This window comes from Bos indicus x Bos taurus, chromosome 2 (assembly GCF_003369695.1).
Source record: "Bos indicus x Bos taurus breed Angus x Brahman F1 hybrid chromosome 2, Bos_hybrid_MaternalHap_v2.0, whole genome shotgun sequence".
Taxonomy (NCBI): Eukaryota; Metazoa; Chordata; class Mammalia; order Artiodactyla; family Bovidae; genus Bos; species Bos indicus x Bos taurus.
The window spans coordinates 34,842,679-34,870,169 of NC_040077.1; the positions used below are offsets into that span (position 1 = coordinate 34,842,679).

The window sequence follows — 27,491 nt, forward strand, 5'->3', positions numbered from 1 at the left end:
AGAAATAGTTACTGAATGCTGGGTTCCAAGTTGGTGATCTAATATTACATATTAGAATAAAATATGTAGTGGGAAAAGACAACAAGGGTGACTGTATCATACTGGATGAAAGAATAAGACGAATTATATCTCATTTTGGTTTTGGAGGGTTTCTACTGTTATTTAAACCATAATATTCAGAATGCAGTGGGATTTGACTTCATCAATCATGATATTTAAGTTAGAACCTTTGCCCCTACTGCTCTATTGGAGTAACTGGTTTTGCAGCAAATTGGTAACACACTTCCCGCAGTTATCTACATTACTTCTTGTGGCAGCTGGGTGATTCTTAGAGATTTCCCATCCAAGAATGGTCCTGGCCCAAACCTACATAGCTTGTGAGATGTGATGGGATCAGAGCATATGGTAGGATGGCTGAAAGCAAAGACAGCTTAGTGTCTTGCATCTGAAATATCAAGATTCTGCCAACATCAGCAATATGATAACCATGTTCCATGAAATGAAAAAATGTAATCAACATTCTTTAAAAAACAGTCTAATTAATCTGTAGATTCTTTTAATTGGTTGGTGTGTTCCCCCCCAACCTTCAGAAAAATAGGAACTGAAATATATATTTCATCTTGGTAAAGTGAAAGAGCAAATACTTGAAACCCTTTCTCTTCACTCAGTAAAATTCAACAGGGCTTTAATCTTTCTCAAGAATATTACCTATAAATTGAAGTCTACATATTGACAGATTATATATCATTTTAAAAACTGCTATGTATGAAATAAACCCACCATTCTATTATCTTCAAGGATAATATTATTTCAGATAAAAATAATACTTGGAAAATTAACTCAGGATGCAAGTTTCCTAATTTATTTCTACTATTTTCACTAAAAATAGTATTTCATGGGTATATATTTGTGATTTACTTCTCTATAGCTGGCAAAAAGACTCTGACATCAAATAATTCAGTGACCTTTAAAATTAGCATCACATTTACATGACAGAAGAAAAATGTAGAGTGAACACAGGAAACAAAAAAAATCATACAGGCTCCAAAATAGTTTTAACTCTCAAGAACATGTTACTATGTGACCATATAATCTATTACAGTATACCTCACCTGCTTGCCAACATTCTTTATTGCCAGCTGTTCAGGGGTCATCTTATCTTCTTCTTCTACAGCCTGTGAATGAAACACAAAGGACAGAGTTTCAAATTATAAATGTGCTTTTCCCACTGCAAAATAATCAAAGATAATAATAATCATTAATTTTCATTCATAGAATCTTTTGTTCAAGCAATTTATTGGGCAAAAAAGCAATTCTGCTAATCCTTCAGGGTCATAAAAACTATCACCACCATCATTTTGAAAACAGACTTAAGAAATTTGTCCAAAAAAAACCCCCCAAAACTGAAAATATCAAATTGGATCACCAAATGGAAGTGTCAACCATTTGAAAACTGTTATGGAATTATCTGATGGATGGCTAAACTGGAAGAAGGAAGAACCTAAGGCAGCTGCTTGTGGCACTGGGGTACTAACTAGTTTATTTTGTCTTCTTTTCCTACTTTCTCTATGTTTCTCCCACAGTTCCCTATTATTTTGTCTCCTTTTTCTTGTCAGCCAAACCCATGCACACCCAGTATCTATTAGGAGGCTTCCCAGGTGGCACTAGTGTTTTAAGAACCCATCCACCAACGCAGGAGACATAAGACACACAAGTTCAACCCCTGGTTTGGGAAGATCCCCTGGAGGAGGGCATGGTAACCCACTCCAGTACTCTTGCCTGGAGAATCCCATGGACAGAGGAGCCTGGCAGGCTGCGGTCCATGGGTTCACAAAGAGTCAGGCACGACTGAGGGACTAAGCACAGCACAGCAAAACACTTAGGATCAAAGGACCTGCTGCTGACTTTTGATCCACACCTAACAGATCATATAGTATCTTCCCTTAATACTTTCACATATTTAAATCTCTAAAAGTAAAATATGTATTCAGAAAATTTTCTCATTTCTCCACATGATTTTTCATAATCATGAAGAAATAGAGTAACCTGAGGTTTTCAACACCAAAAAATTACTTGAATTAAATGCCAAATCAAGTAAAAATTAAATCAATCAAACCATATAAACAAATCACTTTCTACTATTTTCAGAGTCAGCTATAAACTTTTATGTGTACGATCATAAATTTTCTAGCAGAATAATTTTGAAATAATTACAGCATTTACATTAGCTACCACTCTTGCCCACTACCCTAATAATGGCACCACCGCATAAACCCTTTATTGAGAATTCTAAGTTTAAGGAACCTCCTTCTGAACAGTTTTGAGTATGCCACTGCGGGGAACTAGGACTCTGCATCAGGTGAACTCCTAGTCTATGATTTATTCCTAGCATTTTAATAAATGGAAAATGAAGAAAATTTAAGTATCATCAATCTTAAGAAATAATACCCCAGGACTTTATATGGTTACAAAGAGTGGGGGGGTGGGCAGTGAGAAGATATGGGTAGAAAGCAGGAAACCAAAATCCCAGTGAGGGTTAGATTTGGATACTCTAAACTTAATAATCTCACAGCTGCCAAATTTCTTCATGTGTGAACAATGAACATGTAGGAAATGCAATCATCAGACATTTCCCATAAACTGGGAAGTTTGGCTGCATTTCACACCTTCTTAATAGTTTTGTAAACAGAGAACTTGAAAATGAGCAAAGATGGCAAGTATCTAATTTTATAAATGGACAAACTATCTGGAGAATATTCCCCAGTAGAACCAGCCTAAAGGGAAGATGGTTAATAAGTATTGTATCTATCTACTGATTATTAAAGGATCCTTATTTACAACACATCATTAGGAAATACATTTATGACTCATAAGACTGAAAGAAGAGAAAATAAGTTAATAACACTCCAAATCCAGAATTCCCTAGACAGAGAATATGTTCATTTTCAGAGTCAGATGTCACTCATTATTCTCAGCTAGTTAAAACAGGGATCTCCAAAATTGTGTCTCCCATTATCTTAGTGTCTTACATACATGCAAACACTGGCAACACATAAAAAGTTTGTCTTTCTAAATTACCTTTACAAATCATGACACTGTATCTTACCAATTTGAAAACATTAGATGAATGGAACAATTCACGTAAGTTTGTACTCTATATCCATTCAGTGTTAGTTGTTCCATGCTCATGCCAGCAATAGTACTTTACAGTATTGGAAGGAGGTAAGGGTTTTGGAATTTGGCTCAAAATACCAATCCATGTACAAAACAATTATTATGCAGTATTCTGGAGTGTTGCAAATATCAAAGATGGCAGACATGCAAAGATGAAAGTAAAAAACCACATAAAGCACTGATCCTATTTGAAAGGTTAAACAGAATATAAAAATAAAAAGAATTTAAAAAGCTCTCACTCAGTTTTTAAAATCTTTTATATCATTTAACCACTTTACCAATTAGTTTTTCCATTTCCAATAATTAAAAGAGAGAGTTCACAAACTGAGAAGTGCAGATGGTAAAAAGTACTCCCAGCCATAGATGCCATCTGGAAAACGAGGAGCAGCTGTAGATTTAGGCATATACGAAGGTTGCAAACCCCCATGACAAAAGAGTAAGCACATCTCTTACATTCTGAGATAGACTAGATCATCACAACAAACCCCTAAATATTTTCTCCATCTACCTAAGTTACCTTTATCACTTTACCATTCTGGGCAAGACCAGTTTGTCTTCATTCTGGCTAGTCACCAGGAAAAATTAAGAAATGGTACCAGCAGAAACAAATGAAATTCAGGCACAGGCAATGTCCTCACTAGGGGAACTTCTGTGTTTATGGCAACTTCTGTGATTTGGCATCAAATTTTGCTTTTGCATTCGAGCTCTTCGGTTTACTCAACCAACAAAAAAGCACTGAAAATGTTTGTGGCTATTCACACTAGAAACGTTTTTAACAGTTTATCAACAAAGACCCCCAGATGGCTATCCCATCATGCACGGTCTGCACAGTTCTAAGAAATTCCTGGAATTTGGTCTGTTATGTTATCACAATCCCCTTAGATGTACCCCCTATCTTCAAGAGGCTTTTACCAAACCCATTAATCTCACTGTCTTTTTTCTGGTAATGGTCAAATTTCTCAAATGGAAAACCTCTGTTTTAAACTTGACCATTTTATTTTCCCTTTGACAAACATGGATTGGGTCCTTGGCACTTCATTAATATGATTTTAAGGATCTCTCCACCTTGTGAATTCCAATAGATTCCATTTCCCTGGACTTTCTGAAGACCTTTTCTAATACACCCTTTTCTTTTTTAATTCTTTAACCTCTGCTTTTATGACATCATGTCTCTTATTTCACTTTATTGTTGTTCAGTCACTAAGTCGTGTCTGATTCTTTGCAACCCCATGGACTGGAGCATGCCAGGCTTCCCTGCTTTCACTATCTCCCAGAGTTTGCTCAAACGCATGTCCATTAAGTTGATGATACCAACCAATCATTCTACCCAAGCCCATTTCTTGGGCTTCTTTTTTTCCCTTTGACATGTTTGCTGTACTCACTCTATAACATGGCATGCTCCCAATTAAGCACATGCTTTATAAAAATCACGTGTATGGTATATTATTTCATCACTAAACAATCCCTGCATAACTGTCAGTGAATGTAACATAGGCATTTTACTTTATTCTTGATTTTTATAGAGTCAATGAATTGACTAACTGAAAATCACATTATGGGTTATGAGGATTGAGAGTAAGTTTAAAGAAATGGCTTTTATAAAACATACTTGGGAAAGCAAAATTAACAAACATGAAACAATTAGAAAATTCTCTGAGAAAGTATTACAGGTGTGAATATGGAGAACAAAAAAATGGGTTTCCTACAATCACTGGCAATTAAACATTAACATATACATAGAAATATACAGAATCCTTAAAACATTCCACTGAAATAGTTAATCTACATTTTTACATAAAGAAATTAGGCACGATCTTCTTTCTATATGTTAATTACATCAATATTTATACTATAAATTTTCCAACTCTCCTTTTGAAAGTGCTTATAACACTGTAGTACATTTCACGCATATCCTCAAGAGTAGAATTTTCATTATTTTATATATTAGTAAGTAACTATTAAGTACTCACTACAAATAAGACAGTTCTTCAAGAAGGTCACATTTGAGGTTTACTCTACCTGCCTATAAATCACAAATTATAATACAGTATGAAATAAACAAAAAATGAGTATACTCAATGAAATGGGGACACAGCCAATAAGAAGTCACAATAAAATTGTGACTTAAATACAGTCCTATCTATCTCCAAAGACCTCAAAGCAACATTCATGGCAATTTGGGAAATACTTAGTTTTTAATGACACATTCTGAATAAAGCAAACCTGTGATTTATTAAGTGACCCTAAACAGTGTAAATTCTTTCTAAAAATGCTAAAAGGAATCCAACTTTAAAATGTAATTATATAAAACATATAAAATAAAGAGCATATGTGTGTGTCCGTACAAGTGTTGTATGCATAATAGAAACTGTGGTTTAGGTTGTACAAAAAATTTCTGTGGCAGAGTCTACTACTAGTTACATACATACATACTAGTTACATACATACATACACACGAGTTACATACATACACACGAGTTACATACATACATACTAGTTACATACATACATACATACGAGTTACATACCCAACATATGTCTTTTCCTTCTTTTGTAATATAGCCTTGATTTTATTAAACACAGCTATGCTCCCAGATAAAAGACTGTATTATAGAGCCTTTCTCAAAGCAAAGTATGTCCACTTGATTAAGTTCTGCCAATGAGATATAATCAGAAGTGCTGTGTGGGACCTATAGAAAGGACCCTGAAAAGGAACTGATTTATCTGAGAAGTATCCTTTTTTGCCCCTGCATTTCTTTCTGTTGCTTGAAACTCAGATGGGATGGCTAAAGCTTTAGCAGCCACCAGGAATCATGAGGAAATACAAAGGACAAAAGCCAATACAGGGAAAGTGGGGCAAAAGATGGAGATATCTGGGTTTGCAGTAATTTCAAAGTTTCACAAGGCCTTGAACTGCAAGAGATATACACTCCTATTTTGTTTAATCCATTGTTACTTCAAGCTAACACAATCTTAGTTATAACTAAAACATACTTGGTACAAAAACTGAAAAAAATCCAGGATTTACACGAAGTATAAAATTCCCCTACCGTCCACCTTGGAGGTGACACTGTTAACAGCATAATACATTGAGATATATGAGAGATAGAGAGGTTATCACTGGAAAATGGAGGGAAGGTCACATAGCAGGAATTTTTAATATTGCTATACAATTTCATTTTATATACATAAGAGCAAGTTTTAAATATTTCTTTAAGTTAGTACTCATAGAATTTCATTCCTCATAATAAATCCTTAAAAAGAGAACATGTTGGCTTAAAGAGCTAACGTGCACTTAAAAGTGAAAGATAAAATGGGAGATGGCCTTCAAAATGTCATATATCAGTCTTTATTTTCCCACTAGTGGCACATTCTCCCAAACCACTTTTTTCTATTTGAAAAGAAAAAAGAAACTAGTTGTATTATTAACTTTTTCTTTGAATACTTTATAATAAAGTTGAACTTTTTTTCATGTTTATATGCCACTTGTCGTCAGTGAGTTTTCCAGTTTTGTTATCAATTTATTACTGTTTTTTAAAATTATTTTGTAGGAACTATGTGTCTATTATGTACTCTTTGGCTACTAGCCTTTTCTGCGTTATAGGTATAAATATTTTCTGCTGGCCGTACTCCTAACAAGCATTCAATAAATGTCATTTTTATTGCAGACAAACTTTACTGTTAATCAACAATTTAAAAGCTCACTGATATTTTTACTAACACTAACGTAACCTTTGGGAAGCTTGACCACATCTTTACAAATATTGAGCCTTCCCTTACAGAAACAAGAGAATTTATTCACAAATGCTTTTTTTACTGTATTTCAAAGAAGTCATATATATTTATACATTTACATTTTTATGGTAGTTATTCCTAAGTATTTTGTAATTTTGGATGCTACTGTGAATTGATTTGCCTTTTATAACTCATTTCACCATATGTAACTGCATGGTTACTGTAACCTATATAATTCTCAATCATAATAGTTCTAATAGTATTCTAGTTTAGTTTCATATATTTCTATGTTTGATTGCAAACATATCTTATCATACTTAAATAATGATAATCTGGCCTGATTTCCTAATATTTATATATTGTTTTTCTTATCTTATTGCACTAGCGTTAAAACAAGACTTTATTTAATACAGCTACTTTAGTAAACCAAATGTAATCATATAATTATTTATTTTATGTTACATAAAAGTTGCATCCAAACTTTCTTTCAGGTTACTAAGCAGTTAAGTTTTTCTACCCAAAGTGTAAACTATCAAATCTCTGAATTTATAGGGCCACATGTTTGAAAACAAAGTAAATTTTTATGTTTTTATGCTATTCTTAAAAATGTCTTCTACAATTCCTTTTTTCTCTGGCATACTTATTTACAAATATCTAATCAAATATTATCAGTTTTGAAATATTGATGCATCTTGGCATGAATAAACTAGTAGATTTGAAATAAAAGAGTTGTGGGTGTTGAAGTTCAGTAATTATAGAGAAATCAACAATTAACAGTCAAGCAGAATCTCAGCGTGGACTTCAGACTTGAAATCAAAAAGTTGATACAAAAAAATTTAATTATTTTCTAACCTTCTTTCACTTTCAGAGCTATCTGGCACCTAACTATAATTACCTTAGTTTAAAACGCCAACCAATTAAAAAGAATACTATGAGAACTAGTTGTATGGGCCTTTCTTTTTATATTTTAAGTGTTACTAAAAACTCCACCACATTCTCTTTCAATCACAGAGGGAATTACAGCCCCAAATTTGGACTCCTTCATATCACAGCTTACACATTGTTTTCATTTTATAACCAAACCTTACAAGTTTTTGAGTACTACAGAGATTTTTTAAAACTGTAAAATAGGAAAAACTTCTGTGGATGGGCAGCAGTAACCATAAATAGGTTATTTCCTGGCAGTGATACCAATAAGAATTTACTTAAACTTGTAATGTTACAGAGAAATGAAAACCATTCCTACAGTCTGCTGAATAATAACTTAAGTCTTAACTTTTTAATTTATAAAAGGTAACTGTTTTAAATATGATAAACGATTTCTTCTCTTTAATCTCTACAACATATACTAGAAACATTATATATATATTTCCCTATAATCTAGAACCAATGGAGATTTCTAGCTGGAACACTACATATAAATCAGGGCAATGCTCTTCAAAGCCAACCCTAATTCTGCTGGATTTTAGCTTGTATGGGCCCATCAACATTTTTTCCAAAGCTCTCCATTCTCTCAAAAGACTGGTTGTTAACTCTCGGCAAATCTTATACACTATCTCTTGGCTAGTATTTTGTAAGATGTCTTTAAATTAAAAAGAAAAAAATTATTATTATTATTTTTTTTTTTTGCTGTGACAACTAATATCAATTTTAACTGTCTCCAAAAGCTCTAGCCCTTGCTGTCAATTTTTAGTCCCACTTAGTGAACTGCTTTATTTACATTCTATTTTTCTTTTTTTGCCACACTGTGGCTTGTGGGATCTTAGTTCCCTGACCAAGGATTAAACCTGTACCCTCAGCCATTAAAGTGTGGAATCCTAACTAATGGACTGCCAGGGAATTCCTTACTTGTTTAATCTCTTTATATCCTTTCTCAATCTTTCAGTGCATGCATGTGTGCTAAGTAGCTTCAGCTGTGTCTGACTCTGTGCAACCCTATCGACTTATAGCCCACCAGGCTCCTCTGTCCATGAGATTCTCCAGGCAAGAATACTGGAGTGTTTTGCCATGTTCTCCTCCAGGGGATCCTCCCGACCCAGGGATCAAACCTGCACCTCCTGCACTGCAGGCGGATTCTTTATCAGGAAAGCCGCTCAATCTTTCTACTTCTGCTTAAATTGGAAATGTTAACAGTATTAACATACTTCAAGTTACCTAGGCAGGAGAACTTTAATTCATCTTTGAGTCCTTCTTCTTTCACTTTATCTATCCAACTGGCACATTTTATTTTACTAATCTGTTGATACCTCTGTTCCTACTACCACTACTATAATCCACACAGACACTTACTACCTTTTGTTTGGGTAACAGAAGTTCCTCCTAAGAAGAATCTCCATTTCAAATCTCCTCTTAAAATACTTTCTTCTATACCTTTGTTAAATTATGTTTCTAAAGTCAGGTTCTGGGTATATCATGCCCCTAATCAAAAAATAAACTAGTCAGACTGTTACTTGACTTCAGTAATTTAAAAATCTCTATTCCCCACTATTTACCCTTTTATGTACATGCTTCTTATGTACTCTACCCAAACACAGCTTCCTAAAGATGCCCTTGCCTATTCTGTCTCCAAGTCTTTGCTCATGACATTCAGCTGGCTTGGGGTAACATTTCTTTGTATTTCCAAATCTTACTCATGCTTTAAGGTCTAGTTCAAATGTTATTATTTTCTAAAACAGCATCCTGAGTCTCTCCCAGCTGAAAGGAAAAAGCTTTGAATTACAGGACTTCACCTGGACTTCTCTACGGCAGTGTTCTCTAAGTTCTAACTTGAATGGGTATACAAATTTCTTGGAAATCTTGTTAAAATGTAGATTCTGATTTAGTGGGTCAAAGAACCTGCATTTCTAACAAGATTACAAGTGAAATTGATGCAGCTGGTCTGTGGAAAATTTGCATACTAAGGTGTTATCAAACACACCAGTTATAGTCTAGTACTTTGGTACTAAACTTTTCTTACTGCTCTTATTTTCCTAAAAATGAAGAATCCCTGTTTTCACTGAAAATTGCACAGAAGATATTTGATAAATATTTGTAACCATAACACTGTACATACAATATGTATATGTTTCACAAATCACAGGGTTTTGATCCTTTAATAGATCACAAGCTATATGTCCATATACATAATATGTATATATATAACTGAAACAGAATGAAATCAAGTCAGATGAGAAAGAAAATAGAATATATCATTTGTAAAAGGGTAAATATTGTTTCATAGAACTTCTGTTGTAATCCCTGGAGAAGGGAAAGGCTACCCACTCCAGTATTCTGGCCTGGAGAATTCCATGAACTGTATAGTCCCATGGGCTTGCAAAGAGTCGGACACAGCTGAGTGACTTTCACTTCACTTTACTTCTGTTGTAATATATACATATATACAAATACATTGCATGTATTGGGTCGAAATGTAAAATCTATTCTTTATATGGATTTTTGTCAAAAAAGTAGAAAAACATGAGTTGAACCATGTCCACCCTAAATGGATACACTGAAATCAAAACCTTGGTTATAGCTTAGAATTATGCTGCCACAAGCCAAAGAATACCTGGGGACCAACAGAAGCTGGAAAAGAAAAAGAAGGACCCTCCCCTGCTAGAGGCTACACAGGGAGTAAGGCCCTCCCAATACCTTGATTTTGGACTTCTAGCTTCAAATTGTAAAAGAACAGAAATCTGTGAATAAAATATTATCATGACCACGTATATTTGTGTGTGTGTGTGCATGTGATCAGTCTTTCAGTCACATCCGACTCTTTGCAACCCTATGGACTGTACCCTGCCAGGCTGTTCTGACCATGAGATTTCCCAGGCAAGAATACCAGAGTGGTTTGCCATTTCCTATTCCAGGGAATCTTCCCGAACCAGGAATCGAATCCAAGTCTCCTGTGTCTCCTACATTCGCAGGTGGATTCTTTACCACTGAGCCACCTGGAAAGCCCCACATACACTTTAGCGTACAATAAACATTTTTAGGAGATTCTTAGAATTATAACTTTTCTTACATTCTCATATGAAGTGGTCTCCCCTTGCTCTTTTTCTTTATATCATCCTGTTTACTGTCTGCACAGCACTAATTATAATATATTGTGTTGTGTTTATTTGTTGACTTTTTGTTTCCTCTGCCAGAAAGTAAATTCCACGAGGATAGGTCTTATGTCTTACTATATCCCCAGAGCCTGACATCTAACCAGTTTTCAGTAAATACTTATTTAATGAAAAACAGGAAGTTTCATACGTTACACGTTCAGTTCAGTTCAGTCGCTCAGTCGTGTCCGACTCTTTGCAACCCTATGAATCGCAGCACGCCAGGCCTCCCTGTCCATCACCAATTCCTGGAGTTCACCCAGACTCACGACCATCGAGTTAGTGATGCCATCCAGCCATCTCATCCTGTCGTCCCCTTCTCCTCCTGCCCCCAATCCCAAGTTACATGTTATGAAGTATTAAATGCTATTGTTGTTCACATCTCCTTGTTCTTCCTTCCCTTCCAAGAAAAAGTCCTCTGAACAATGGAAAGATTTCAAATGTAAAAGACCATTTTACGTGGCCTACAACCGGGGCTGGGGCTGGCTAACTACAGGCCATGGGTCAAATCTCGCCGGATGACAATTTTAGTAAATGTTTTACTAAGACACAGCTTCACGCATTCCTTTATGTATTTATTGTCTGTGGCTACTTTTACACTGTAACAGCAGAGTTGAGTAGTTGCAACAGACTGGATGGCCGGGATGGCCTGTAAAGCCTAAAAATATTTACTGTTTGATCTATAGAAATAGGCCACTCTGCTTTTAACTGTTTATATAATGCCTAATAGCTAATCGCACATATTCCAAAGGTTATTAAGAAATAAATGTTGAAAATAAGTTTTTACCTTATTGTAATTTTTTGCTAATTCCAACATCTCTTTTACCACTGATTCATTATGTTTACAGTGCTCACTGTAGTCCTGAAGTGTCAAACCTTCCATCCAACTCTTCTTATGCAAATTTAATAACATCTAAAAAACATAAAGAAAAATTAATTATGCCTCTATACTGAAGAGATTTCCTTTATGTCTTGAAAAACAACTTCACAGACAACTTCTGGAATTAATGAATTTAAATTTAATTTTATTAATTTAAATAAACCCTAAAGAGCATCTTCCTAAATTTATATTAATAAAACTCTAAGGAATACTCCAACCCCATGGCCTTTGCATTTGCTGTCCCTCTGCCTCAAAGGCTATTTTCTTTATCCTTCTATCGCTTACCTTTCTCACTTCCTTAGAGATAGATGCCACTTCTCACCACCTTATAAAAAAGCCACTTCACACTATCCTAAACATCTTTCTTTCCTTAATCTGTTTTATTATTTTTATAACACTATAAACAGCTGAAACTTGTGTTTTCTTGTTTAGTGCATTTCTCTCTCACTAAAGAGAAATCAACAAGGCAAGGACTTTAATTCAAGATCACCAAGGTCTAGATTCTCGAATCTAGATCATAATCTAATCATAGCAAATAATCAATAAGTATATACTGAATGAATGAAACTACTATGCTATGCATAGGATTTCTAACAGTTCATATAGCCCAGCTTTCAAACACCGAGATAAGGAGGTAAATGCTCCCATTTACTGAATGACTTTGTGTCAGTCTTTCTGAGCCTTTGTTTACATTATCTATGAATTGAAGGCTTGTAGATAATCTCCAAGTTTCCTTCAAATTCTAATATTCTGTCTATAACTTTTTAAATTTAAATTTTATATCAGAATGAAAAGTCATAAAACTGGGAAAAAAAATCAGATTCATCCAGTTTGCAATCACATCAGCAAACTAGGATCAGATCCTATTAGTGATCACAGAACTAAACACCTTAGCTCATTATTTCTTAAATTGGACTCCTAGTTCTGAATACATATTCTTGGAAATTCATCAGTTTTCAAGTTCAAATTCCTAAGACAGTTTTTCTTAAAGTCCTATTCTATAAATAATGTCATTTAGTTGAGGACTACCAGTGAATAAGAAGAGTTTTCTAAATGATAAAATTACACAATATCAAAAAAATGGTGGCTACAGAATGATTGATATTTTCTTGCTATGAGAACCAGTATACTCTATTTAACTTTTTATTTTGTACTGAGGTGTACCTATTAGCTTCAGGGGAACAGCAAATGGACTCAGCCATACGTATACATATAACCATTCTCCCCCAAAGTCCCCTCCCATCCAGGCTGTCATATACCGTTAACCAGAGTTCCCTGTGCTATACAGTAGGTCCTAGAAGCAGTATACTTTAAGTGAGATCCACAGGGCACGAGGCTCTAAAGACATAGTCAGAAGTGAGTTTAGTTTAAAAGAACTGTTTGCAGCTAAAATCAGTACAAAGTTTTCCTTATGCTGAAGAATAAGCTAGTCAAGCAAGTCAAAATCACCAATGAGAACTTCCAAGACACAAAAGCTCCAAATTCCCTGATTCCTCCCCTGGGGCTCATGGAGGCAAGAGTAATTTGAAAAAACCTAGAAAACTCCTGCACATGTAGCCCCAATTTCTTTGATTGCTTCCCATCTTCACCATGGATAATGTTTTAGAAATATATCTTTAGGAAATTTTGGTACAGTTGCAACTACCAATGTTATAAGAAAATGAAAGTGTTATTCGTTCAGTTGTGTCCAGCTCTTTGCAACCCCATGGACTGTAGCCCACCAGGTTCCTCTGTCCATGGAATTCTCCAAGCAAGAATAATGGAGTGAGTTGCCATTTCCTTCTCCAGGGGATCTTGCCAACCCAGGGAATGCTATAAAGCTAAAAATGCTATAAAGCTATATATACCAATGTTATAAAGCTACCTATAATTAAGTGCTGAGAACAGGATTTCTGTATGCTTCAAAAGCAAACCAATGAGCAGAATAATAATCCCACCCTGCCTGGACAACGATCGCACTGGGTCCCTCAGGTAAGACTTGGAGTTAAGTATACAAGTTGGTGGGATAAGAATAAAGGCAGGGGTTTTTGACATTAAGAAAGCACCTGAACTGAGCTACGCTAGGAACATAAATATACTATTAATTAATTATTTATATGTGTGCTTTTTTATATCAAGGATGGTAGCTAAAGTATCAAGAATGGATACTATAAAAGAAAGAAGAAAAAAAGTCTGATGTAATTAGATGGATATTTCCAAACAGCTGGGTCTCAGATATAAGACGGACAATATATTTATAATATATTTATGTATCTGAATGAATTTTTCAGTTTGAGTCTGAGTGGTACCCTTTTTACCCATGGCCTGTACCTAGTCTATATAAAATTAAAATAAGTGTTGAAAATGTACTTTCAGTTATCAACTAAATCTACCAAAGCTGGTATGAACTTTTGAACAAAAGCAAACTGATGGAAGAGAGCTTTATAGCTGTGTGTCTCCCCTCAGGTCAAGGAAGAAATGGCACCCTGCAGCACCTCACTCAAAACCATGCTCAAGCACCTAGGACCTTTGAGGGAGTATATTGGTGGCTTAGAAGTTTTAAATCCATAGTTTATCAAACTTCAGAAAATCTTACATGGCACATGCTCCCCACAAAATATAAATGAGCCAGAAAATGGAAGTGATTTGGTTGAAAGAGGAAGTATTATAGGGAGCCCTCTTATTCCACCTCCAACACACCATATGCACTGGAATCCCTTCTAAGGTAACTCTGTGGGGAACACTTACAACTAGTAAGATCTTGTTTACTACTGATTACTTATCATGTTTGAACTTCAGAGTGCATGTAGTATTCAAAGCCTATTGGCTGCCAATAGTACTCATGGTCTTTAAGACTTTTTAAAGTCTTTCTCAGAGAGAAACACAAGAAGCTTATTTGGAGGATGACCAACTGCAGTAATAAAGAAAGAAAAAAGCAAGTCAGATTATAATTTCAAAAAGCAATAGGCAGAATATTTTAACTAGTTGAGAGAAAAACTGTACTCAAGATAACCCTAAATGAGTAGAAGCTAAAGAATATGCAGGTCAGGAAGCAACAGTTAGAACTGGACATGGAACGACAGACTGGTTCCAAATAGGAAAAGGAATACGTCAAGGCTGTATATTGTCACCCTGCTTATTTAACCTACATGCAGAGTACATCATGAGAAATGCTGGGCTGGAAGAAACACAAGCTGGAATCAAGATTGCCGGGAGAAATATCAATTACCTTAGATATGCAGATGACACCACCCTTATGGCAGAAAGTGAAGAGGAACTAAAAAGCCTCTTAATGAGAGTGAAAGAGGAGAGTGAAAACGTTGGCTTAAAGCTCAACATTCAGAAAACAAAGATCATGGCATCTGGTCCCATCACTTCATGGGAAATAGATGGGGAAACAGTGGAAACAGTGTCAGACTTTATTTGGGGGGCTCCAAAATCACTGCAGATGGTGACTGCAGCCGTGAAATTAAAAGACACTTACTCCTTGGTAGGAAAGTTATAACCAACCTAGACAGCATGTTGAAAAGCAGAGACATTACTTTGCCAACAAAGGTCCGTCTAGTCAAGGCTATGGTTTTTCCTGTGGTCATGTATGGATGTGAGAGTTGGACTATAAAGCAAGCTGAGCGTTGAAGAATTGATGCTTTTGAAGAAGCTTTTGGAGAAGACTCTTGAGAGTTCCTTGGACTGCAAGGAGATCCAACCAGTCCATCCTAAAGGAGATTAGTTCTGGATGTTCATTGGAAGGACTGATGTTGAAGCTGAGACTCCAATACTTTGGTCACCGGATGCAAAGAGGTGACTCATTGGAAAAGACCCTAATGCTGGGAAAGATTCAGGGCAGGAGAAGGGGACGACAGAGGATGAGATGGTTGGATGGCATCATCGACTCAACAGACATGAGTTTGGGTAAACTCAGGGAGTTAGTGATGGACATGGAGGCCTGGTTTGCTGTGGTTCATGGGGTCGCAAAGAGTCGGACACAACTGAGCAACTGAACTTAACTGAAAAAATGTTAATTCATCAAGATGCTAGGTAATTTTTAAAGTATCACGTTTTACTACTATAAAAAGGTGTACTAATTTAGATCTGAATATCTGAAAATCCTTAAAATGCATTTCCCTTTTGACTCACCTTTAGTTTATCCTAAGTAACCATGGTACTTTTTAAAAAACACGATACAGTTACAATCTAATTTATTCCTTTCAAATTTGGAAAGTTATCTATTTAGCAATTTAGTGACAAAAGGTCATTTTATGGAGAAGATAAATTAATCAGAAAAATAACAGACCTAGAAGAAAGATTTTTATAATTTATCATAAAACCAAGCTGGAATGTTTGTTTCCTACTTCTTCCTCTGCTTTAGCACATACCAAGAAGGTAAAACTGTCTTTCAATTTGTCCAGTAAAATATTCCTTTATTTTATGCTGCAATTCAAGAGGAATGAAAAAACTTTTGGATATAATAAATGAAACAGGTCAACAATTTAAATTCAAATAAACCAGGTAATATTTCAGTTGTTTGAAATAGACGTTTTTCCTCCTCTAAGGTAAAAAATTTAAGCTCACCTTCTGTTCCAATTCATTTTTCCGATAGTTAATAGTAATGGAGTAATAATGTCTGTTTAGTCCATGAATTAATGCCTATATAGATAAATGATTAGAAAAAAGACAAATTAGTATTTTTCATCTAATAAGATAAATACACCTGTTTGAAACTATTGACACATCCAGTAGACAATACCTTTATATCTTCTAAAAATGACTTTTTATCCAAAATAAATATTAAATTATTTTTTTCTCGCTAAAGTTTAGGAGTGAGGTTCTGAGGTATAGGGCACACAATCTTTAAAGCATGATATAGGAGCACAGATTCAACAGTTTTAGTAGCCTTGCTCAGAGTCAGATACAGTTTTACTTCATCATTATCTAACTTAGAAATTAACTATTCATAATTTATAAATACACATAATTTATTAAGTCTAATTTTATGATCATATAGGCAGGGGCTCTTTCTTACTTACAGAAAAGCCTAAAAAGCTGTAATAAAATAATTATTCCTTCATCCACAACATTAACCTGGAGTTTCCCTTTTTAATTCGGTTCTAATATCTGAAAAGTAACTGTCTGCACCTGTCTCTAAATTAATAAAATGGAATCTGTTCTGTACTGGGTCTAGTGACAGGCAATCTCACTAAGCAGTACTTGTAGATATCACTTGGCTTAAATTTATATTTCTTTATTATTGTCCCTGTTAATCTTTCATACCGCTTGTGTCAGTTTTACTACTTTTATCTAAATACCGTAATTGAAAATCAAGTAGGTAGTGCCTTCAAGTTCAAAAGTGGGGATTTCAGAGAAAAGCTGAATCTCTAAAATATGGACCTGCTTCCCCATTTGGCTAAATACTTCTTTCCACTGTACTTGATCACCGAGAAAAACAGGGAGACCATAATAAAAACTTAAGCTAATGGCATGGTTTTATTAAGAAACAATAACCCTGCATGTGCTGGAAATGCTTCACAACTGCTTAAATAACTTAGCAGCAGAGGTTCAAATGAGGTCCAGAACAATTTCTATGGACTCCTTAATCAGCCTTCTAAGACATTAAAGCACAGAAATATACATTGGATACATTTTCAAGTATAAAAACAAAAAGGGCTTTGGGGTTAACTCTCAGAAATCTAAAGATAAACTATAATTAGATTTTTATAGTGTAGTCTTAAGGTGCTGAGGTAAAAAAAGGGGTAGAAAGGAAACATTTGATGAGCACCTGGCATCTGCTTTATAAAATAAGTCTTCTAATCTTCACAACAACCCAGTAAGGTAGCCTGGTTCCATGTGTATTTCTGACAGATGAGGTGATAAGACACTTATCTCAATTCATACTAGTTTCTACCTAATAAAAGGCAAAGCTGGGGTCTGAGCCTAAGACTTTTTGACTCCAAAGCCCATGTTTTTTCTACCATACTATGATGCTACAATATATCTCAGAAATTCTTAAATTCTTTGTACTTTAAGAATGAGAATGAAAACAAAGCATAGTCTTATTATTAAATTTTGCTAGCAAAATCACCCCACCAAATACTAAACCGTTTTAGATTATGTACTGCAAAAATCCATTCTTGTATTTCTAACATCTGCTATAATAAAATAGTTGACATGTGAAATTAAAGTACTAAGAGGATCTATTAAATCCTTATTCATTTCAATAATCAAGAACAGTGAGCTACATTTCAGTGCAGAGATATGTGTACTACTGTGAGGATCAAACAGTGGGGCTAATCAGGGCCTCCTTTAAATGGTACTCACCTTTATGCAAATTAGGAAGTACATCCTCTGGGTGGAAGACTTTAAAAAAAAGGTGCCCAAGTGCTCCAAGCAGACACAGCCGGGCTACAGAGTGAAGCTTAGGCTAGATTTCAGGTGCCAACTGACCTCTCATACAAATGATTTTATGCTGTGCTCCAACTGTATAATTTTACATAGTGGCCATAAAGCTAGTAATGGTATAGCCAAAAGATTCAGAAGTCAGCCAAATGGGCACACAGACAGGTCCACATTTTGGAGATAAACTGTACTGCTGAAAAACACAGTTTAGAACTTGAAGGCACTACCTACTTGATTTTCAATTACATTATTCAGATAAAAGTAGTAAAACTAACACAGGTAGTATGAAAGATTAGCAGGAACAATAATAAACATATAAATTTAATCCAAATGATATCCTCAAACTATCTTCTAATTTCACTTACTCACCTGCTGTGTGCCCCTATTACATTCATCCCAAATCATAAGTAAACTGGCCCCGTGGAGTCCTTCTTCCATATAAACCCAAAAGGCGCAGGCTCTTTTATTTAGCTTAGTGAAAAATGAATTTTCTCAAATTCACCAATCTAGTTGACACTGAATTACAAGTTGTGGCAGCATACACCAAATATAAGAGATTAGCTTTACCAAGGGGGAGACCAGCCTCTTCAAACGGCCAAGTTGAAAATGCCGTAGTATATCAGGCCAACAAAGAAGTTACATAACCAGGAAATTTTGGAACATCAATACCTAATTTTTAAATCTACACTTAACAAAACACATGATGGATTTAGAAAAATTTAGGCAATTCTTCAGTAAAACAGGATTTTGTCCTGAAGCTCATTCATTGATTATTCAAAACCTGCAACAATTTCTCACAGAAGCACTATTAAAAAGCAAGGTTCTGTTCTATACTGTTTATATTGTGGGCTATAAGCTTTCAGTGGCTGACCTGGGAAGCTAAATCACCTTTTAGAGCACTGTTTCTAGGACAATACATTTTAGAATTACTAAAATGGGACTTAGCTTATTTGCTTCGTGGATATGCTGACCCTTGTTTTCTTTGCTCAAAGGCTGTCAAAAACTTTCAAAGAAGGGAGTTCTTCCTAGGTTGATATTCAATATCCATGTAAGATGCTATTTATTTTAGACAGAGTAATCTGGAGAAGTAACTAGACAAAGAGGAGTTTTGAGATCCCACTGATTTGACTTTCAGTTTATTTCTATATTTAAGTTAATCTTTAGAGTAGAGCTTTATAATTTTGTTGGTATAATAGATCTGAAGAAAAGTACACCAATAATCTTTATGGTGAAATCATACTTTCTGGAAATGTCTAGACTACTCAGGAGAAATGAGAAGTTCTAACTTCATTTGCTCACTGTGTGGAAAACAGGCATATTATAAAACACACAGCTTATGAAATGTATAATAACCTATTTATAGGTTCTTGATAGGTTAAAAAAAAGTTTCATGCTCTTAAGGCATATTTATTTAGATCTAAAGATGAATCTGTTTGCCTTATTTTACATTGATAAACTGAAAGTGTGCTGCTAAATATCATCCATTAAATCATACTTTAAAATGAAGCTTTCTTTATAAAAATAAAATAACTGAAAAGAAACAAAACATGTGCTTTGTTCCCTTTTGGGTGGAGAACTAGGCTGCAAATGGCAAATGCAGAAGGGATAATTTTTGCTAAATACTTTTTCATAAGTTTTGAATTTTGAGCTGTATATGTATATTATCTATGCCAAAATTAATGAATTAATGAATCTTCTAAATACAGTATAAAAGAAGGAGAAGCTCTGCTTATAGTTTCTACAACTCACGAGGTAACCTAGGCAAATCACAAATACGCTGGGCCTCAAGTCTCCTCATCTACAAAATGCCCACATGGTTCTTTCTAGACCAACTGATTTACAACTGCTTAACAACTACTGAAAATACTGTTTTTTGAAGAGTTTAATTCTGTTAGACAATGCAGTTGTACTCAGAGCTACACTTAAGGGGCTCACAAACCTAGTACAATGCCACCTATGCATCAATAGTTAGTAAATTTCCATGCAGCTGACAACGAATCTTCATACAAACTGTGACCTTTAAGGACTTGACATTTTGAACAATTTTTAGTCAAACAGGTTTAATAAAATAAATGTTTGTTAATTCTCAATTCTATACATTTGACAATATTGGTCAAATGTTCCACATACAAAATAGTATTACAGTTACAAACATTAACAGAAAACTCTACAGTATAGGCATTACACTTTTCCCTCTCTATCGGAAATGACTCTATTAGTGACTTCTCTTATTTAAAACATGAAAGTTCATATAAACTTTGTCTATTAGCTTTGTTTTGTTGTAGATACTTCAACATTGCTATTAGTGCTTAAAAGTAACATCTTCTAAAAGCAGTATGTTTCCCCGCAAAAAGTTTAAGAAATACAGAGAAGGAAAAACAAGAAAAAAATCCATAATCCTATTACCCAAAGGCAATCAATACTAACATTGTGGTGTAAATACATAGGCACAGTTTTTAATATATATTTTTTCAAAGAGGAGAACTTGTATATGTGATTTTATAATCTTTACCTTAAGGTATTTTGAACTTTCTTCTATATATTAAATAGTAGTTTACAATATAACCCTAATGTTATAGTAAAAAAATCAGCAAAGCATTAGCAAAAGCATTAGCAAACACCAGCATGAGGGCTGATGGTACCTGTCAGGTTGCTATTCCTACTACTTATAAGTTGGTTTAGGAACAAGATCCCTCTAAACACAAACTAATTTTCCTCCAAAATAAGAGGCATGGCCTTTCTGCAAGGTTTCTGATCCCTGAGGTACAGATTCTGCCAACACATCTTAAAATTCTATTATGAATAACACCATTCACTTCAAGTTCTTCTAGGTTGCTTTCTTTCTACCTTGTCTTAGAAAACTAATAAATTGTATTAAGGTGTGCCCTCGTTCTGTCACTTTTTGGCTTGATCCCATTTGAGTGTTTTAGTACTGGAATTGTCTCAAAACTGCAAAGCACCCAGATAGATATCTTCCTGATGGGTGCTATATAAACTGTGAAATAAATATATTTACAGATTTTAATTGGAAGGCAAAACAAACTAAGAAGAAATGAAAAACAATGATGCTATAGCTGTTATATACACAGGTCCCTTTAACTTCAGTTTGGAAAGCTTCATAAGGTTCACCTTAAATTACAGACTACCAGGTAAAAAATACAAACTGGACTGATGTAAAAAGAACCAGATTTTAATTATTTAACTACACTCAATTTTTAAGGTTAAACAGCAGTATTTAAATTTAAAAGACAGTATCTGCAACAGGTGGCTGTTGACTTGCAATTAGTAGAAACTTCTGGCAGAAACACACCATGCAGTAATCACAATGATCTTAAGACTGTGAGATGCTACTTAACCTTTTGCAAAAAAATAATGAAGCAGTATGATGCTATGGGGGTTTACAAGAAAGGTCATTATCACAGGCTAAACTGGTCCAATAATATATTCTCTTGGAACATGCAAGCATGGGCTTGTCTGTACCCAATCAAAAACACTAGTAGCTTATTTCATACTCATTGTACTTTGTAGTTTTCTCTGATGTCTAAAATAATTTTTTCAAAAGCAACACACCTCAATCCTTTGGGAAAAAATTTTTTTCACTTTGATGAAGGCTTCAGATGAGTGACTGCTGAAAAACTAAGCATCTGAAAGTATAAAGTTATCAAAGTATAGCCAGGCTTAACCATGGCTAACTGTCAAAGCCACAAGTCCCCAAAGACAACCACATGACAGAGCAAGGTTTCAGAAGTGGAGCAGCAATAGCCACTATAATGTCTCTGTCCTGTGTGTTCTGTTTAACCAAACATGGTATTTCTGTCCTTTTAATTAATCTTCAGAGAAGCAATTAACTATACGGACACAGGTTGTGGTACATTTAAAAACATATTAAAATAATTTTTGCAGACAATAAAGATTTGTGTAAAAACAATGAGGTATGTGAACGATACAAAGAAAACACTAATCACTCAGGAGGATACTAAGTGTCTAAATAACTTTAATAATGTGGCTGACATCACTAGAAAGAACAAGATACAAACTAATCGAAAGCAGTATGTAGCTGTGTCTTGTATGAATTGTTTTAAAAGAAGGGATTAAGCAAAAAAAAAAAGAAAAGAAAAAAAGAAATATTTAAGTACTATTTAGGAACTGCTTCTGGGAACCCCTTAAAGTATACAGCAATGTACCATTAGGTACTAAGAGAAAAGGCTACTAACCAATCAATAATGATACTATGATACCTAATATTCCATTTAAACCCCTATCAGTCCTTTACTACACTGTTAACCAACAAAACTGTAAGGTACTCTCAAGATTAAGGATCTACTATGCCCCCCAAAAGGATGTCCTCAAACTGTTAGCAAAGTTTAAAGACATCACTAAAAGCGCACTCATATACAACAAATCTAACTTTTGCAACACTATTTTCATAAACTCCTTTTAAAGCACAAGAAAAATTAATTGCAAAACAAATTAAAAGACTAAGTATTGGATCCTAAACTGGTCATTTATAACAGGCTTTTAAAATGTAAAACAGTTTTAACACATAATCAAATACAGGCATTACCTGAATAGACGGCTTGTTTAGGTGACCCAGATTTGAGGTTGTTTGTCTTGGTTCATGTCCTAAGACCATCATATTAGCATTGATCAATCTGAAGGCATCAATAACAACCTGTAAAAACAAGGTGTCAGGTCATTTCTTTTTTAAAAAACAAGTGAGGATGCCAAGCAACAGTGGACAAGGCATGATCAACTTGCATCTGTTTCTGGCCTATTTCCAGAAAATCATTTAATTATAATATTAATAAAAAAGAACCCCTGCTGACTGTGCCATCAGCACACCACCCTCTATCTTGTAATGTAAGGTGACACCAATTATTGCAATTTTCATGAAGCAGTAAAGGAAAATATTAACTTTGCATCTTTATTATTGAAACACGTCATTACTAAACTTACACCAAACAGCCTTCATTGGTGTGCATGTCTGTCACCTAAATTTTACCTAATCAAAATGAATGACAAAGAGAAACTAAAACTGAAAGTGAGCACAAGCTAAGGGACCACATTTAAAGCCCAGCCCTGTCACATCAATTATACTACCACAATACTTGAAATGACAACAAAATTACAACCAGCAAGGCAGTTGCTCCACGTATTCTCTTCTAGTCAGATACCTTTTACTTCTTGTGACTATAAAAAACTTTATACCTTGTCTGATGGCCTTAAGTGTCCAAACCACTCTCAAGAATAAGAGGCACAATACAAGAAAACCAAGGTCATCTATGCTTTAAGTTAGGAACATGGTAAAGAATAATATAGTTCTAAGTTCAAAGTAAACAAATAACGATAGGTATTCTCTTTTTGCTGGGTGGATTCAACATTTTTGTAGAGAAAAACTTCAAATCCTTACATGATACAAATCATCAATTAGCTCTTATATAGTAAGAGATTTAACAAGAATCACCTATTATCTGAATGCTTTTCTCTGTTCCTTATCATGGATTTGAAAGAACTTGTTAAAGGTTTTAAATGTTGTTAAGTTTTATACAAAGAACCTGGGATCTCAAGACACATGTCTCTTTAAAGAACGTAAATCAATCACCTAGAGAATAAACTCAATACGTTCTTCATATAAAAATATCTTAAAGCAGGATACAATAGTATTTCTAGGTTTGCCTTTCAAAGTGCTAAACAATTGAGATTTATCAATGTTTCAAAAGCTGTTGTCAACTAGACTGTTTCTCATTTGTATAATTATTGTTTGAGGATACTAAGTTAAAAAAAAAATTCCAAAATAAGCAATTGGAATGTAATAAAGTCTGAAACACCAAGGAAGTATATTACTAAATGCTATATGCCAAGAACAAGACTGAAAGAAAGAGTCACTCTTTCTGAAAAGCTGCACGAAGGTATGAAAGTACACAAACTTAGCTCAAAGCACTATGACAAGGGACGCAGTCTAAGCCCTCTGTCTATTCCAGCAGCCAGATAAATAAATAAGTAAATAATCAACCTTGCCTTTTGCTTTTATTTCTAACAGTCTGAATTTCCCCAAAGATTCTTCTTGCCTTAAAATAAAACCAAGTATCCCCAGAACATGCATGATTTAAAAGTTTGTGAGAACTTTTTTCTTTTTATACAATAACTGTAATTCAGTCTTAATTTTCACATTTATGTATAAATAAATATGGCCTAGGTTTATATCTCTTGCTTACACTTAATTTTTTAAATATTTTTCATAAAGCAATAATAAAAGTAAGTACTACTATCAAGCATGCATTAATCAGATATTATCAGTTGTTTAAAAAACATATCAAAGTAAAATTTTCTAACATTTTCTACTAAAAAGCACATAAAAATAAGATAAAATGTAGGCCAAAGAAGGGAAAAGAGACTATTCTGATAGACAGAAGTACAACTTAAATAAATATAAAATTAAGAATTGATTCCCTAACCAACAGCAGTAAATAATTTAAGAGCAAGGCATCACTTTGGTCCAATTGTTTTTTAAAATAGTTTGATTCCAAATAGATTTCAATACAATTTATAGAAAAAGAAAACTCCTACAAAACTATGAACATTCCATTATATATCACGATGTATTTTTATATAGAATGCCTTCAAACGAAAGCAGCAAACCAGCTATTTTACAGGAAAAAGTCTCTATTATTTCTCTGGAATATTATAAACAGGTATGAAACTTCATAAAAAGGAAATGGAAATACCAGTTAAATAGATATTGTGACCAGTTAAAAACAATCTGAAATTTAAATTTTTTAATTCTTTTTAAAATTAAGAGAAAAATTCAAGAATTTAATATGCTGTTCCAACCTATGTGAAATTAAATGTTTAGACTGACAATTTCTGACTGACAATATGATAGCCAACAAAAAATGAATAACTACACCAAGATCAAAGGAATTTGCTGCCATCACTATAGCAACTGTCTTAAGGAAACTAACATGTTCAACAACCTGCAGACTAAAATTAGATTTAGCATGCAATAAAAAATAAATATGGCGATATAGTCTACATTTTAATTTCTATACAATTTTATAATTGCTTTTTGCACTGTGAGAATAAGTAAGTTTCTCCTTCAGAACAACTATCAAAATAGACTCATTAATGTCCGGTGCGCTAATGAGCAATGGGTGAAGAAGGTGTTAATTATGCCACACTAAGATTCAAGAAAAAGCCCTAGTGAGCACTTGGAGGTGTGTATAAGCTGAAGGCGCTTCTCCATGTTTATGTATTTACAGCATGATGCAACAGAATGACAGCAAAGTGGTCACTCCATGGATGAGGATGGAAATCTTAGATACAATATACTGAACAAAGAACCCCCTAGGATTATTTAAGGTATGGGAGGAGGGAAGGGGCAAAATCCATTTTTTCGAGCTATATGAATTTTCTGAATGGTATTTTTTAATCCCTATATACATTAAACCAGTTCAGCCTATGTCATAAGCTTATAAATCCAAAAAGTAATTTAGCCAAAAAACTTTGCCAAAAAACTCTCTCCTTTATATGTACCAACAAAAACTTCCAACCTAAAGTATGACAAATATTTTCAGGAATATGAGGCTAGACTTTTATAATTCCTTTCTGTGCTACAGTCCTACGCACCACGTTGAATCTCTGTTCACCAGCCTGACCACTTAATTTTTTCTGGTACAAGTGCCTTGAGACTTTTCAGAGGTCACTGCAACAGTAGACAGCTTATAACAAAACCATTAGCAGTTTGGCTAGCTTAGGGAAACCTCTTACTTTCCTTTTTTGTTTATTATCACTGCATGAATCTGCAGCATATGATAGTTTATAATTTCTCAGGCTTGTTAAATTCATGTTAAAGGTCTGTTTTCTTGTTGAATAAATTTTGTTCATATAATGCTGCCTATTTCATACACTCAGTCTTTAATAGCACCTTTGGTCTATGCGCAACTCACAGATCAAAACAGAGGACTAAAATAGGGGTTGATGATGCTATTTACATGTGTGATTCCTGCTGTCTTCTTGTTAGTAGCTTTAATATAATAGAAGACCTTGTCTGTTTTGTAATTAACACATCTTTACTGGAGAGATATTTGGAAGTGATTGCTGTGAATATACTGGTTAGTAAAATAAACACAATCACACACCACTTTCTGTTATCAGACAAATTTGTGAATTGTACACATTATACTCCAGATCAACAAACTGTGATATAACAGCCAAGTAGAAGACACATATTTATATAACCCTTTATTTTTCTGAAAATATGTATTCACTCTGACCTTGCAAATATAATTAGCTTGTGGGATGTGCAGATTTCAGTACCATGGTAGCTTTACTAATTGCAACTCTTGGAAATAGATACTAAATATTTGGAAGCTGCCAATACAAAATAAAAACTGCATCTTTTTTGTACATCTGTCTTAGCTTATAAAAGCAAAATAGTTTTAAAAACAATACTGTGTTCCTTATTTATTCCAAGCACCCCCAAGGGTCAAGGACCTATCATTTCATTTTAAAAATGAATCTGGTTTAGGACACAAAACTATAATTATTTTCAGATTCAGTTTAATCCATAATTTTTTGGCTTCTTTCATGAGTATAGTACAGTTTAGCCAATATGCTATTTATTTTTAAATTCATGTTTTCATATCAACTACTAGGTCACTGAAAGACTAGACTAAATTTCTAAAGCATCAATCTACAGTTTCCCAATTTGTACATTCAAAGGAGGCGATTTTTTAAGTAAAGCTTGTAAAATTAATTTAATACAAAGGTGTCTGAAAGAAAAATGCATAAGTACTTCTGGCAGTAGATACTATAATTCACAATTTCTCTCCTTCTCTCTTTTGTTTTTTCAACAGTAGCTGCATTTGGCATTCCCAACTGCCCTTATTTTGAAGTCAATGACTATGGGAAGTATTTATATATAAAATGAGCCAGGGGAAAAAAAGCTTGAAAAAAACATTTCAGACCTCAAAATCAATGTCAAACATCAAGAAAAGAAAAGAGTTACAATTCAATTATCAGTTAGGTTACATATTTAAACACATATAAACCCACCACCATGTGAAGTAGGTCTCTAAATGACTATAAAAATGCTAGGTGTGGAAAGAAAAGCAACACCCCATATCAAATATCCTTTATCACCTAGAAATGACCTGTTATCAACTGCTTAGGTTGTTTCTAGATTCTTTAAAAATTAAGGGTGCCTGTGACCTGGGAAGTACTGCTGGGGTTTGTGACCATTTCGT

The 27,491-nt window shown here is 34.3% G+C and overlaps 1 protein-coding gene across 2 annotated transcripts in view; it reads right to left on the minus strand.

The window, feature by feature from the left end:
* The window catches only part of PSMD14 (proteasome 26S subunit, non-ATPase 14), a 107,735-nt gene that overhangs the window by 1,743 nt on the left and 78,501 nt on the right, over positions 1-27,491 (minus strand). For both annotated transcript variants that reach the window (XM_027559469.1, XM_027559476.1), the window contains 4 exons: positions 22,811-22,918; positions 16,426-16,500; positions 11,782-11,907; positions 1,113-1,175 (listed from right to left, as the gene is read on the minus strand). In XM_027559469.1, coding sequence (XP_027415270.1) covers positions 1,113-1,175; positions 11,782-11,907; positions 16,426-16,500; positions 22,811-22,918 — 372 coding nt within the window. The remainder of the gene's footprint in view (positions 1-1,112; positions 1,176-11,781; positions 11,908-16,425; positions 16,501-22,810; positions 22,919-27,491) is intronic.